This window comes from Bombus vosnesenskii, unplaced genomic scaffold (genome assembly GCF_011952255.1).
Source record: "Bombus vosnesenskii isolate JDL3184/JDL3185 unplaced genomic scaffold, Bvos_JDL3184-5_v1.1 scf7180000013340, whole genome shotgun sequence".
NCBI lineage: Eukaryota > Metazoa > Arthropoda > Insecta > Hymenoptera > Apidae > Bombus > Bombus vosnesenskii.
Genome location: NW_022882977.1, coordinates 566,585 through 580,787, shown reverse-complemented (window position 1 = coordinate 580,787; position 14,203 = coordinate 566,585). Strand labels below are relative to the sequence as shown.

The 14,203-nt window shown below is 42.7% G+C and overlaps 1 protein-coding gene across 1 annotated transcript in view; it reads right to left on the bottom strand.

Annotated features, from left to right (window-relative positions):
- Window positions 1-14,203, bottom strand: part of LOC117236175 — a 40,602-nt gene that overhangs the window by 11,115 nt on the left and 15,284 nt on the right. Inside the window, exons 2-5 of the mRNA XM_033498899.1 lie at window positions 12,415-12,484; window positions 10,274-10,722; window positions 7,834-7,974; window positions 807-992 (exon numbers count right to left, since the gene is read on the bottom strand). Coding sequence (XP_033354790.1) covers window positions 807-992; window positions 7,834-7,974; window positions 10,274-10,704 — 758 coding nt within the window. The 5' untranslated portion in view covers window positions 10,705-10,722; window positions 12,415-12,484. The remainder of the gene's footprint in view (window positions 1-806; window positions 993-7,833; window positions 7,975-10,273; window positions 10,723-12,414; window positions 12,485-14,203) is intronic.

Genomic DNA, 14,203 nt, shown 5'->3' with positions numbered 1-14,203 from the left:
ATGATCGGACAGCAAATGATTCATAAAACGATCGCGTCGCAATAAAGGCACGCGTGAATAGCGAATGCGTAACGGTTACTCGATCAACGAGTCTGTTTATAACGAGAGAGCTTCGTTCTGCGTCTGCGTAACAGTCGCAAAGAAACGTAAATTGGTAGCGCGATACCGTTCGATAGAAAAAGATAACGGCAGAAAGACGGAGAAAAGCGGAGAGACCGAGGGGACGGCACGTCACTTCCGGTCCATTAAGAGCAACACCGGGGTCACTGGTGTGTTGCTAGCAGGGAGCTAATTATAATTATAAGAAAGGTAGTGGTTCTCATTTGATCGTGTGCATCCAGATTTTTCGATAATTCTTCCAGATGCTTTAACAGCAGGGGCATCGTATTACAAAGAGATACGCGAGTTCCCAATGCGCAGGCAACAAAGCAAACGAACGAACGTACTGTGATCTACGGCACGTTCTCTTTGTTTACGCCTCGCAGCTAGTAAACTTTCAGATATATTTATATATTTGGTATTTGTCAATGCCACCTAGTGACAAAATCCGCAATCACTTAGTTGCCAATCCAATACACGCAGACTACGCCATGTTTTCCATTCGCTTTCGCAATAGCGTTCTTACACGCGTCCCTCTAAATCAGAGAAAACGATCGCATTCTCGGATGGTGATCAAGGTGACTGAACGAATGTAATACAGCGAGGCGATCGATAACTTGAAGACGTAATCGAGAAGGTGCTAGGTACGAAACCGAAGGAAACCAAGCGAAACGAAACGAAAGCAAAGGGAAGAGAGAGAGGCTTACCTGATTTGCGTGTGATAGGCGGGAGCTGTGTGTTCGGTGTGCGTAGTCAGCAGTTCGGCCGGAACGGTGTCCATGTCGATCGGTTGAGTCCTCGATATCGCGATAGGCTGCACCTGAAATACGCCGGGCGTTGTCGGTGAAGGTTGTGGACCTAACAACGACACGCGTACCATTTCCCTACCTTCGCTGTAAAAACAAACAGAACGAAAGATCGTTAAAATCGTGTCCAAGCGGATATTCAGGTTCGATCATCTTACATTCTAAGGCGAGCTACTCACACAGATCGCGGTGCATCCAGCAGAACGCGATACTTAAAAAAGCAAAACGTAGTCGTACAACGACGCAAGTAACGCGAAAGCAACATACGATTTTTACATCGAAAAGTGCCAGTACGTTTGAACGTTACGGACGACTGACGGTATTTTGTATATCATTGTTATCTCCTCAATAATTTTTATTGAACATTAATAGTACGCATATAGTACATACAGTACAAGCGGAAAAGGGGTGATTCTACGCGAAAAAAGAAGTCGAAAATATAGAATAACAATTTTTCGTTTGAGGCTTTGTTTTCGAGAAAATCGACTTTGAATTTTCGCTCGGTACGCGTGCACTTTATCGCGCCTCGTTATAACGGATCTCACTGTATATCGTTGTTTCGATGGAAAAATTAAAAAAAAAAAAGAAAAAAAAAATTTTTATTCTATATTTTCGACTTCTTTTTTCGCGTAGAATCACCCTCTTTCCGCAACTACCCTGTATAATAATATAGATGTATTTCATAAAAATATTGAGTTGGCAACTAAGTGATTGCGGATTTTGTCAATACAACCTAATGACAAAGTCCGCAATCACTTAGTTGCCAACCAAATAACAAATATGACGAGCGCTGTTGCGTCGCTTGTTTCTCTTCGCAATCGATAAAGACGAGCGATTTTTCGACTCTGTTTTTTCGAAGAATCCCGCGACTCAAACGGTTAAGATGGCGATCCTTCGCAGGGTTAGAACATCCAACATTCGCCATTTCGATTCGATGGCGGCGCGAGGTTCATTCCTTCGGAAAGGAAGAAGACAGAAAATAAGATTACGCTGAATGAAGAGAACGTTTCAACGAACCGACTGCATAATAACCGGTATCCATCGAGCGATTCATTATGTATCATCTACGACACGAGAACCGAATTAGTTAACGGTGATTTATCGCGAAATGCTTTCTTCCTTGGTGATAGTTTTTCGGTCGTTAAATATTTCGTTGGGCTCACGTGTTGCACGAATGGCATCGTGCCAAAGGATACGCTGACACTTGCCAATTTGTGAGATCGCTTGACAATCCAGTATGTAGATATACTAAAACCGGAAACATCAAAATGTCGTTAACTCTGATCGAAAATTGTTGTTTCTCGTTAACGTGGCGAATCGCGATCAGATAGAATCGATAAAAGCTTAGTCGAACGATCGAATTCACCGAAGCCGCTTCTAAAAACGATGCAACGCGTCTTTTGAAAGTAATTCCGTTCTTATCTTGTCATAAATAAAATTATCCACAGGTTATTTCATTTGTCAGGGGGAAAAAAGAACGCGTGTAAAATAACGTGGAGCGACCTTGGTTGGAAGACGGTAAAACGAGGAATTTGCCTCGGGACGGATCGTCGCCCCATTCGTTCAATGGCTGTTTGCCACCACCCTGTGGCGTAAACGGTGACCCTCTCACTTTTCAAGGGGCGCCCCACGGATTGCGGAGAAAGTGTTTAATCGATATTTTTCAACGGCGAAACTTTGCACGCTGGAAAATTCTACGCACGGATCGCTTCCGATTATGTCTCGCAACCGCAACTAACCGCTTTCGCTTCCTCTTCTTATTTCATTATCAATCAACTATCACGCTTTATATAGAAATGCAGCGACTGGTCCCTTTACTACGGAAATTCTAGTTTCCATTTATAGATGGCGAACGGAATTAAATATCGACCGAGCGTTTGTGCTCGCGATAAACGAAAGCGATTGGAATTAGATAAATTATTAATCACTTAACGATCTGGCGGTAAACATCTTATCGAGCGAAGCATTACTACAAATGTTTTGAAATGCATCGAATGGTTGCTGCGCCAGCTATGATCTTTTTGTGCACATTTATTACGGATTACCACGTTTGCCGGAAGTACGCGGTGTTCGTCAACTATCGCGTCAACACATTGTGCATCGATGCGCGGTTAATCGCGCGACAATTTGCGCCAGTATACGTTCCGTTGGTATAAACAACAATCAACGAATACGTTCGTTTTCAAATCGTTTCAAAATGAAGCTATGGTAAATGGAACGTGCTCGAATACTATGCATTACAAAAGCACGATTTTATTATCGAAACCGCGATAACGCGACGTATATCAAAATGACTCTCGATGTTATTGCGGTTACCGACCAACTATACACCCTCTGCTGTTATGACAACAAGACGCGATGGCTCGAAAAAAACCGACCTGTTACCGAGCGTAGCGAGTCATCCTCTTACGCAATCGGCACGTTCTTCCATGTCGACTTTCGCGTCCGAGTGGGGGAGGGGAGCAACGGGGGAAAAAAGAAAAAAAGAAAAAAAGGGAAAGGAAGGGAAAGGTAGAAGAAGAGGGTAAAAAAGAACGAAAGCGGAAAAGAAAAGGAAAAGAACAAGAGGCAGTTTTACGCAAGGGAAACGAAAGAAATCGAAAGGATGGAGAAGCAAAGCCGAGGTCTGGCTTGGAACCGGTTTTACCATTCCACGGTCACGCGACTTTTCATCCCGATGCAGCCGGTTACGAAGAAATCGATCTTACGACGATAATGCACGAATGTTACGCGCGTCCAACGAGAGAAATCGACCTGCGTATATATACGTAGATGCAGGCTATCGAACAGCACGCGAGTACATGCGGCAAATACGATCAGGAAAAAATAGAAATACGGAGAGTACGCGTGTTTACGATTATTTCAACGAGAGCGTCTCGGTCTGCTATACTTTAGCCTCCCATTCCCCGACACCCACGTTTGTCACGTTCGCCACGTTTCCTACGGTAGCATGCGGTCTGACGTCATGGTGCATTTAAACACCTACGCTATACGATTTAAACTTTAGACCTTGAGTTTGTGATATCCCGCGCCGATGATGATCTCGGTATGTCGAAATGTTTTTCGTAACTGTCACCAGACTGTACCCGCGAGCAAATACCCTCCGACCGTGCCTTTTATTTCAGTCGATATATTCAACCGGTCGATCGTCACGCCACTATTTAACACGCGTTAATTGGAAGCTCGACGTTCGATTTTCTTAAGCGATATCGACAGTGTTAATGTCATCTAATTCGTACGATCCATGTGCTACTTCAAACCGAAGCTATATCCAAATACGTGTAAATTATAATTAAGTAGGTACTTATTAAATTTTAACCCAGTTTCGTAGACGGGCGTCTTCTTGGTCGAAAAACACACTGGAGAGTAATGGCATCGACTATTGTACGAATAAGGGGCGGATGGTCGATGAATGATACGTGGGCGCCACTGCGTCTATAACCCTACGAGGTCGACTTCTCTATACCCGTACCCAAACGAGAGCGTCCAGTGATATCGAAGAAAATTGATATTTCCAGAAAATGAAATCAGGGATAGATGCGTTATTTTACCAAGAAACCGTGACAAACTTTACAGTAAACGGTCGACGCGCCAAGATTTAACAATGATTAGATGAGTAAATATTTTAGATTCGTCACGGGACGTGAATTATCGGCTACTGCTTCGATTGAGATTACCCCGTGTTTTCCATTTTCGGGTACGCCCATTTTGTTTCTACTCAGCGGCATATTTTTAACTTCTTACGCTCGCCAGAATCTATGTAACGATATATAGCACATGCGATCGGTTGTGCGCGATGGACGAGTGTGTGAAAAGTTGTACAGGATCGTCGAAAGACTTTGTATGACGCGGCACAAACTCCCACATACGCCGCGTCAATTTATATTCATAACTGAGAGGAATTTCTCGTTGGAAACCGGCTTTATTCAGCTCGATTTACGCGTGCTTCCCGCTCAAATTTTCCAAGCGGCACGGATGAACGAACGAAAGACGGATATCACGTCTTAAACGTTTAACCGTTTTAACCGTTTAATCCGTAAAAGGAGACACGCTTGAAACGCGATTCTTCGTCGTGAGCTCAGTGATATACATTACACAGGCTGATCACGCATGACCGACTAGAGTTGAGCTTCGATATAACGCCTAAAGTTAAATTGTACACACGAAATAAAAACCAGCAAACAAATGTTCCATTTTTTTCTATAGAAACGAATAATTTTCATACTACCGCAATAAATTACGAAATCTAACTTTTACGTCGGTTGCCACGCTTTCTTTATCGAGTTCGCTCGTTAGTGAAATCCGGAAAATAAAAAACTGCAAGTTAATCGTTGGAACGAGTGAACAAAGCACGTGTATACGTATCGTATGTAAAGATATAGAAAAAAATAAATGTTAGAAAAAATAAATGATAGCCAAGCAAAGAGAGATAACGTTATTATCAGAGTGGGCTAAAGATTCGACTGTATGTATTTCAATTTGTATTTCAATTGGCGATAACGACTTGAGCATGTTTTACTTTACGATGTTCTATTTCTTAAACAGAAACTTAAACGAACAAGAAATTTCGTAAGTGAATTTAGCAGCGTATTTCAGAAAGCTGATCTTTAGACGTTCGATAATTAATCTATCGACGATCGTAAAATAAAAATGTGCATTATTGTTAGAGATTGTACTTGCAACGCACTTGAACCGTATACGAACTACGCTTCGCCTCTAGCTTTAGCTTTAGAATATAGTAGTGGTCGGAAAAAGGAGGTAGTGTAGTATGTATAAGATGAACATTAAGTGCAAACTACTAGGTTAACGCGAAAACGTTACCTCCCCGAGTGGCGGTACCGGTTTAACAAAAGGAAGATCCAAAGATTCGAAAGAAAGGGTCCGTAGTGTGTCAAGATGGCTCGTCGCCATGGTAACTAGCCAGAGAGTACTCGGTCTCTTTTGCATTTTCACCCTCAGTAACTACCATGTTTCTCCCATCTCCACCTTCCCCTTTTACTACATTGGTTGGTTCGGTTTATAGACTTTTCAGAGAGAATCGATTGCACGGTAATACGCGTAATCATCGTCAACGAGTAGAACTAGAAGTGTACGCACAACTAGTCTCTATCATTGTGCTTAAAATAGAAACAAATGAACGATTGCAAGAAAACTATCGAGATATCTTCTTTCGATACGACTGCGTTCGAACGAATGGTAATTTGAACAGCGATTAATTTTATCGAAGTCACTGCTTCAATTCGTCATGCTCTACCAAGCAAACGAACGATCGTTCTGTTTACCAACGAATAGCCTAAAAAAAGAATCATACCTGACAGATGAGAATCCGTCAGCTTCCCGTGGCCGTGGCTCGGGAACAATGACGAGAAGCTCCTGTAAATACTCCTGGCATGCAAGTTCTTTCCCCTGAACTTCGATCAAGCTCAACCGGTATCACTCGGTAATGCTAGACACTCGCGAAAAAGGTACACAGGGCTGTCGACCGATGCCCAGGTACGACACGAACTAAACTTCGGCCTCCGGGAAACGAAGCTACGCGTCGCGAAATCGATCGTAAATCTTCCGCACCACGCCTGCGTTTATAGGCTTCCCTTGCTCCACCTTGTCTGGCTTTACACTGAGGACGACCCACGGCACAAGGCACAACCCGACATCGCGTCGAACAACTGCGACGGTGCTATGCTCTCTCGGCGCTTTCGCGAAACATCCCATTATTCGACGCGCGCTCCCGATCGTTCGATTACGTTCGGACCAGTTTTTTTTTACAATTTAGTTCTGTTTCTCACATGATAAAAATAACTCGATCTTTTTGAACGTTTGTCGTCGCGTGCATCGACATTAAGGCATCGTAGGTATCATTAATTCCTTTGCTTCGTTAGATGCGTATGCCTCGTTGGCATTCCTCAGATATGCATATACATATTATGCAACATAACATTAGATCCAATACTATTTCAATTGTATAGTTATTTGTATAGATTTATGTGGCATAACAAGATAGAACACATATAGACGCGCATAAATTCGTATTTGTTCATGTGCAAATTCTAAGGATGACATCATGCCTTACCCCAAGGCAGTTGGAGAATATTTTAAAACCTCGCGAATGATGTCAATATCATTACCTTTTATGTTAACCTACTACAGGTTATTTAAGGAATTACTCACCATACAAATATGTTAAGAGAACTTTTTACCGTAATTCGCAATTTGTCAATCGACATCTGTGTATGCATTATTGTGAGAGGTAACTTCAGATGGCATAGAAAATTAGACGTGGAAGATTCTGCGGAAACCTGTTTATTCAGCCTAAAACGAAATTTAATCCCGACCGTAATGTTGTCGAAAAACGACATTAAGTATTCCGTGCGTGTGCTTTGTCGTTTAACCGGATCAAACACGATAATGATCACACCAGGCAATAAGTAGAAGTCTATTAGGGAGATCGCGCGTGGGCGGAGGTGTCTACGTTACCAAACTACGGCTAGTAACGCTTGACTCCAACCACATCGATGAAATGCAGTCTCAAAGAAAGAAATACAAACTGTTAATTGCTTGTAATGACTATGTGGAAAGAAAAAGGTATGGATTACATAAATCTGTATCGTCGACTTTACATTAATACATACTTGTTATGTATTGTGACGATAAAAGAATTCTAATCGCTAAAAATTATACGCTTATCGAAAGATCTTATGTAAAAAGATAATGTTCCTAAGAACTCTTCATATCGATATTTAATGTTTAACGTATCGGATGACGTGACACATAACGGCACACGACATGTATGTATATATGTATATATATATATATATATATATATATATATATATATATATATATATATATATATACATTTTATATATATATATAAAAGTAAGTACAAGTGCAGCAGCACGGAAGGAGAAAGAATATTTCAATTACTTACTCGGTATCAGGTACAGATGCGATCATAGAGGGTATGCGGCCGTTGTGGTCCATAAACCGATTGATCTCCGGCTCTTCTTGAACAGGAGTCTCGTATACCAAAGTTTCTACCATTGATCCTTTACTCGAACCAAAGGAAACTCTAGAAAACCCAATATACTTTTTTAGTCTCTAATATTTAGAATTATGTTATTCTTATACATGTGACTGCGTGTATTAGCAACAAGATAATGAATATAAACGAGATAAAACAGCAGAGGAAGAACTATTGACATAAAAAACATTATTAGCCGCGCGGAAAGCCGAAAAAAATAGTTGCCGTAAACCTCAATTTCCTATCGCGTGACAGTACTCGAAGCAAGTGAATCGGACACTCGGCAACCGCAGGAGCAGGCGGTCCGATATCAAAATCGAAATCCCACGATCATGGGATCGAATTACAGGGATCGAGAGCAGTCAGGATTAAAACTGCGAGTGTCTATCTTATACAATGTGCAAAACACGGTGGCACCGAATTTTAAAAATATCATCAGAGGATAATTGCTATAATTTGTACACACATATACGTATATCACAGTTCTATCGATTATCGTCGAAATACAAGTATAGAATTTTTAATGACGAAATTTAACATTCTAAACTAAACTAACTAGAAATTAAAATATCCAGTATCTTATCCTGTCTATTTAATTTTCCTATTATGTATATACTCCGATTTTATCTTCTTTTGAAACATGGTTGTGATCTAGGCTGAAGCGGTTGTTAGTACGGTGCTGCCACATGACGACAGTTTTGCTCAACGAAACTATAGTCGAGAGGGTAATACAGAGATACATCTTATAGAAAGATGCTTAAAGTCACATGGTTGCATAGTCGTACAGTAACGTTCTAAATACTATCGTTGTTCTGTTCTCTAACGTACGTAGTTCCTTTCTACTTACTACCTTGTCTGTGTCACTAACCCGAATTTTTCTCGATGATGTAACTGACTCGTAATTGCTCGCCCACGCGTTGCTTTCTTACTTTCTTACTCAGAAAACTAAACGCGTTCACCTCAATTTTTTTATACTCTAGCGCGTTATAATTAATGCACAATATAATTAGTTCTTCCTAGAATTTGCAGAGAAAAGGAAATATACGATACGTTACGCTATTCGTATTTCAATTTTGTGCAGCCACTTTTATATCGTTTTCTAATAGCTCTTTCCGATTATTTTTTTCGTATTCTTTTTTCAATAGAAACTTATTTTGTAAACAACCTTCGGTTAAAAATGATTTTATGGCTGTACTAACGGAAAGAGGTTGGTATGTGTTAAAAGAACTGGATAGTTTCAGCAAACACCTAATTAAAAATACTGTTGAGTGGGAGGTTTCCCCTTTTAACGCTGCGTTATCGCGTGATAGTTGAATTTACCATATGTGACTTATCCGTCCATCCATCGTTACTAAATTAAGAAATTTCAGAATTAAACATTTCGATAATACGTTTTTATCTGCTGAAAATCATTGAATTTAAGACGTTATATCGCGGACTAAATAAATAAAAGCGGAAAAGGAAATACATAGGCAGACAATTTTTTAATGCTATTGTATCTGTAATGTCTGATATAAGGCCTGTATTATACTAAGGTTTGTTCAAACGCGGTCCATGAGACGTGGAACGACCGTGAGCTACCTTAACGTATAAATGTCACAGGAGTTCCAGCGACTTGTTCCGCAAAGCTTGAGTCATGTTTATTCCATTAAGTGGCGTTCAGTTGATAACGTAAATTTCTTAATACCATATATATGCATACGTATACACTCGCAAGGAAATCCTATCGCGAATTCAATCGCGAAAGAAATAAAAAGCTGCGATCGTAGGTATCTTTGTGTTTTTTAAAGCGATAGATACAATTTTAACTCGGTCAACACTTCCAAACGTTCCACCTTGACAGTGAAACGACTCGCTGCGATCTCCTTTTCCGTGTGATGGCGAGCGCCATTGAAACAGCGCTCGCGTGAACGTTACAACCGCCGCATCTTCTGCCTGTTGAATTTTTCTTGCAATTCTCACCGATACGTGTGTACTTCGAGCTTTTTCTCGTAGCAGAGAGAACAATGCGAGAAAACTACGTATATCGCGATCGAACAAAAATATCAATGACGCACGATAGATGCTTTCTATCACTACATCGAACGATAATTTTGATATAATAATAGCGCGTGTTCAAGGGTAAAAAGATAGACAATGACCGTGAATTACCAGAAATAGCAACGAATTCGGGAAAGTCGATCGCTCGTACTAGTTATGATACAGCAAAGGAAAGAGGTTAAAGACCGAATGAACCAATTTAGAAAGGTGATCTCGATATGACCTTTGAACTCTCTCTCTCTCTCTCTCTCTCTGCATCAACTTTATCTCTATCTCTAGCCTGGATATTCGTCGCGTTTGCCCCTACCTCTTTAGACTAGTGTGCTTGGCTCCGTTGAAAATTTTGTTCTTCCGATCGCTTCCGACCGTACTGGCCTCGCTGTTTATGCTGTACAGGCTGTCATCCTTGGTGACCTTGGACGTGTGCAAAGTCGATTTTTTCACCACAGTGCCATTGTGTTTGGGGCTTTCGGCCGACACTCCGTGTTGCTGCTGCTCGTCCTGCCGGTGATGCTGCTGCTGGTCACCAGCGTGCTCCTCGATCTTCGTCGAAACGATCATTGTTTTTCCCGTGTCAACGTACTTTTTCGGAGAAACGGTGATTACTTTGCCTGTCGGCTTCGAAGCGATAGGGGGCCGTTCTCTCAGACTCTTCTGCAACTTACTAGCACGGTAATTGGCCTGATTCGAGTCTCCCGGTGGTGGTTTGTCTTCGGTCGGCAGCATGTACGACAACATTGTCCTTTCTCCGTTCACCTGTGCGAGAAAAAAAAAACCAAGCGATTCTACTTTGCGGAAAAGGGAAACGATGGTAATTGGTAGGACAGATGGCTGGGGTAACCTGGCAACACAAGCGCACAAGTCGATTTCCCTGCGCTGGAAATCATTGGCGTATCCTCATGCTCGTGTCCGGTGCTAATCGAGCCACGAAGGAAAGAGGTTGCGCTTGAATTACCAATTGGAACTAATTACACCATCAGCCGTGAGTTAGTATCCGTTAACGCTTCAACGATCTCTATGAAACGCTTTCTTTTCTCTAACGGATCGACATTGGTGGTATTATAACTGTAGAAACGATGCGATCCGATAGAAACGCTTCTGTCATTGTTGTCGAATCGTAAATGAAAATTTCCGAACCGGCATCGTGGAAAAAGGTGAAACGAACGGTTCTTCGAAATCTATTGGCGGATTAAGACGTTTTTCAGGTTTCCAGTAAGAAGAGGTTTGGAACAAGTTCAAGCGGTTCTTTAACGTGCGGATTTTAAAGTGGAGAGAAAGGTACGGCTAGAACGGAGAAAGAAACGAGAGGATCTCGGGAACCGTGACGGCAATCCAAGACGTTAGATCACGCTTCACCACATTGGATCCCGTTCACTCTCAAAGGATGCGGTGAGCAAGGATATCGTGACTCACCGATTGTCTCTTGTCACTTTAGATTTCCGTATCGTGTATCTTGACGATCATCTCTGGCGAGTTCGTGTATGGATCCATTGGAACGAACAACTATTACTAGCAAAAAGTAAACTATGGTAGCGCACGCGAGTCTACGACCGATGCGTTGGCAACTAAGTGATTGCGGATTTTGCCAATATCACCTAATGACAAAATCCGCAATCGCTTAGTTGCCAACCTAATACATATTATTATACACTTATGCTCTTATTGCTATTATACTATCGCTATTATACACTCGTAATGCTCTTCCGTTTCTAGACGAGAGAAATATACGAAACAAGAAGTTCTACGGGCGAAAGACGGAAGAAAGAAAAAGGCGCGCTCGTCGAAGAAAACGGATAACGCGAACTGACCGACAGAACGTTAGAAACCTACGACGACCGAAAGGTTATGGAAGGAACGAGGATGTCGGACAAACCTCTTCGCTCGCGCTTCGTTCAAACTCCATTCCCGCCCCCTTTCCTTCGATTACGTCATCCTGCAATAGCAGGCTCTCCCTCGTCTATATCGGACCGGGCGCCGCCGCTTTTTTCCTATATCGACTGGCTGTTCCGCCAGCGCGAGCCAGGCGCAGCTTGCAAATCGCGTTTCGTTTCATCTTTGCCCGCCGCTTTGCGATGCGCTCCGGGGCTTGCCGATGCATTTCACGTATACGGCACGTACGCCATATACTCGATCGTTGCTTTTTCTTTGTCTTTCGTCGATTTCATCGAACGTCGTAGACGCAATAACGACGAAAAAAAGAAAAAAAAAAAAGAAAAAAAAGAAAAAAGCAGACAGCTAAAATAAAATCAATATCGGCGGCATTGTTGGAGCGGATTCAATTGACCGAGTAAAAGCCGTATATAGGAGCGCGGTAAATTCGGCGGCGATTAACCGCGAAACATCGTACGTATTCTCGAACGGTTCTGCCAGGGAATTCATGGAAGAGAGGAAGTGCATTGGAAAGTAATAAAAAGACATCGGATAGCATTTCATTCTTAGGATACTTACGCTGTGACCAAGGAGCCTTCGAGTCGGTGACTTTTAAAAGGCTGGCGTGCTGGACTGGCATTTGGGCTACCTGCAACACAAACGCGATATTTCGTGTCAGAGCATCGCCTAGAATTTGAACGAGAAGCCTATTTCGAGTGTCGAAGCTCGCGGTATTTTAACGCGAATGGCATGCATTCCAGCGTATCAGCAGCCTGCTCGGCTGGAATTTAAAGCTACAAGAAGAAAGAAATATCACCGAGGAAATATCAGCAAGAAGCGGCGCTCTGCATTTGCTTTGGCAATTCTAAAAATGCCATTAGTCGCGGAACCTGGAAATCTGTCGGTAAGCTGGGTTAGTTTCAACCCTGGCCGTCGAGCATCGCTCTTTTTCAATGGGCAATGCGTCAACATTGTCAGCAGGCGTGGCACGGGACGAAGCGGGAGCAAGCGATCTCGCTGGCTGAATAGGCACCTGTTTTCGCAGACAGGTGACACAAACGCGTACAACGCGCACTGTATGCAAACGCGTGAGAACCTCGGGATAGACCGAGGGCAATGACTGCTAGAACAGCGCGGGTGCGCCGACAGACGAACGTCTTGAAAAAAAGTACCACCTTCGACCGTCTGCCTGAGCCCTCTCGCTCGAGATTTCCACTGCCAACTGCCACGGACTTGTCTACTCGACAGACAAACCCTCCGGAGAAACCTACCATGTATTCGACGATGCGGGTTTTCCAAGTCGTGCGCGTCTTTCGCTTTTTCCTTCTCACCGCCATTTCCCACGCCGGCCAGAAACATCGTTTTATCAAAGATATGCGCCACTGCCTCGCGCGACATCTTTTCGTATGCAACGTATGAACGCGAAGAACGATAAGAGCGGATCGAATTCTATCGTACGTGGTATTTCGCAGAACGAACGATCTCTGCGACTGCGAGTTTATTTCCGTGGGATTATCGGCCTCCGGTAACTGATACTTGCAGGAACGGAGGTGGAAATTTAAACGAATTGTGCCACGCGTGGATGCGAGAAGTTTCTGAGTCGGCGATTCGTGAAATATGGATTTACAGGAAACAAATCAAGAAATAAAATTTGCCTACAAACACACAGCATATCTGGAAGATGCGGATTTCGTTCGTGGTGTGTAAACTGATCCAAACGGCATTAGAAAGGAAACTGGACGTCGACGAACTTATCAACCGTTTAAACTAGTTTAAAGCGAGCAAAGCGCAAACGAAGTTACGGATACGTGATTGCGTTTTTATCGTACGATTGGGTCGCGCGTCGTGCGTCGTGATCACGGTGCATGACAACTCACTGTAGTTCGGTGCATCGAGCCACTAAATTGATAAATTTGCATGACCCGCTATTCACGGACAACGTCGTTTTACGACGCAGCAATGATTGCAATCACGCTCTCCTTTCCAGTTACGACGATCGTACGCAATTTCTTTCGTCGCAGCGAGCATCCGCTTTCATCACTAAGGCTGAACGATTTAATTGTTGCAAACTAGTCATCCACCGTGGCCAAGGTAAAAGAGAGTCTGCTTTTGTTGGCCGCGAACGTTGCACTATCGCTGTCTGCTTTATCGTCTTTTTTGCAAAAAGCAACTCGCGTGTCATTTCTTCGCTGTAATACGATACCGACTAGTGTCGTAGTAATCGAGTTGCGTGCCTTCCCCAACACTTTCGGTTCGTCCAAAGTTTTCTAACATCCTTCGCGTATGAAATTTTGTCAACCAGCGACAGCTATCGATTATGAATAGCATTAAAATAACGTTTCTGTTTTACGTTCGGTAAGACAAACAC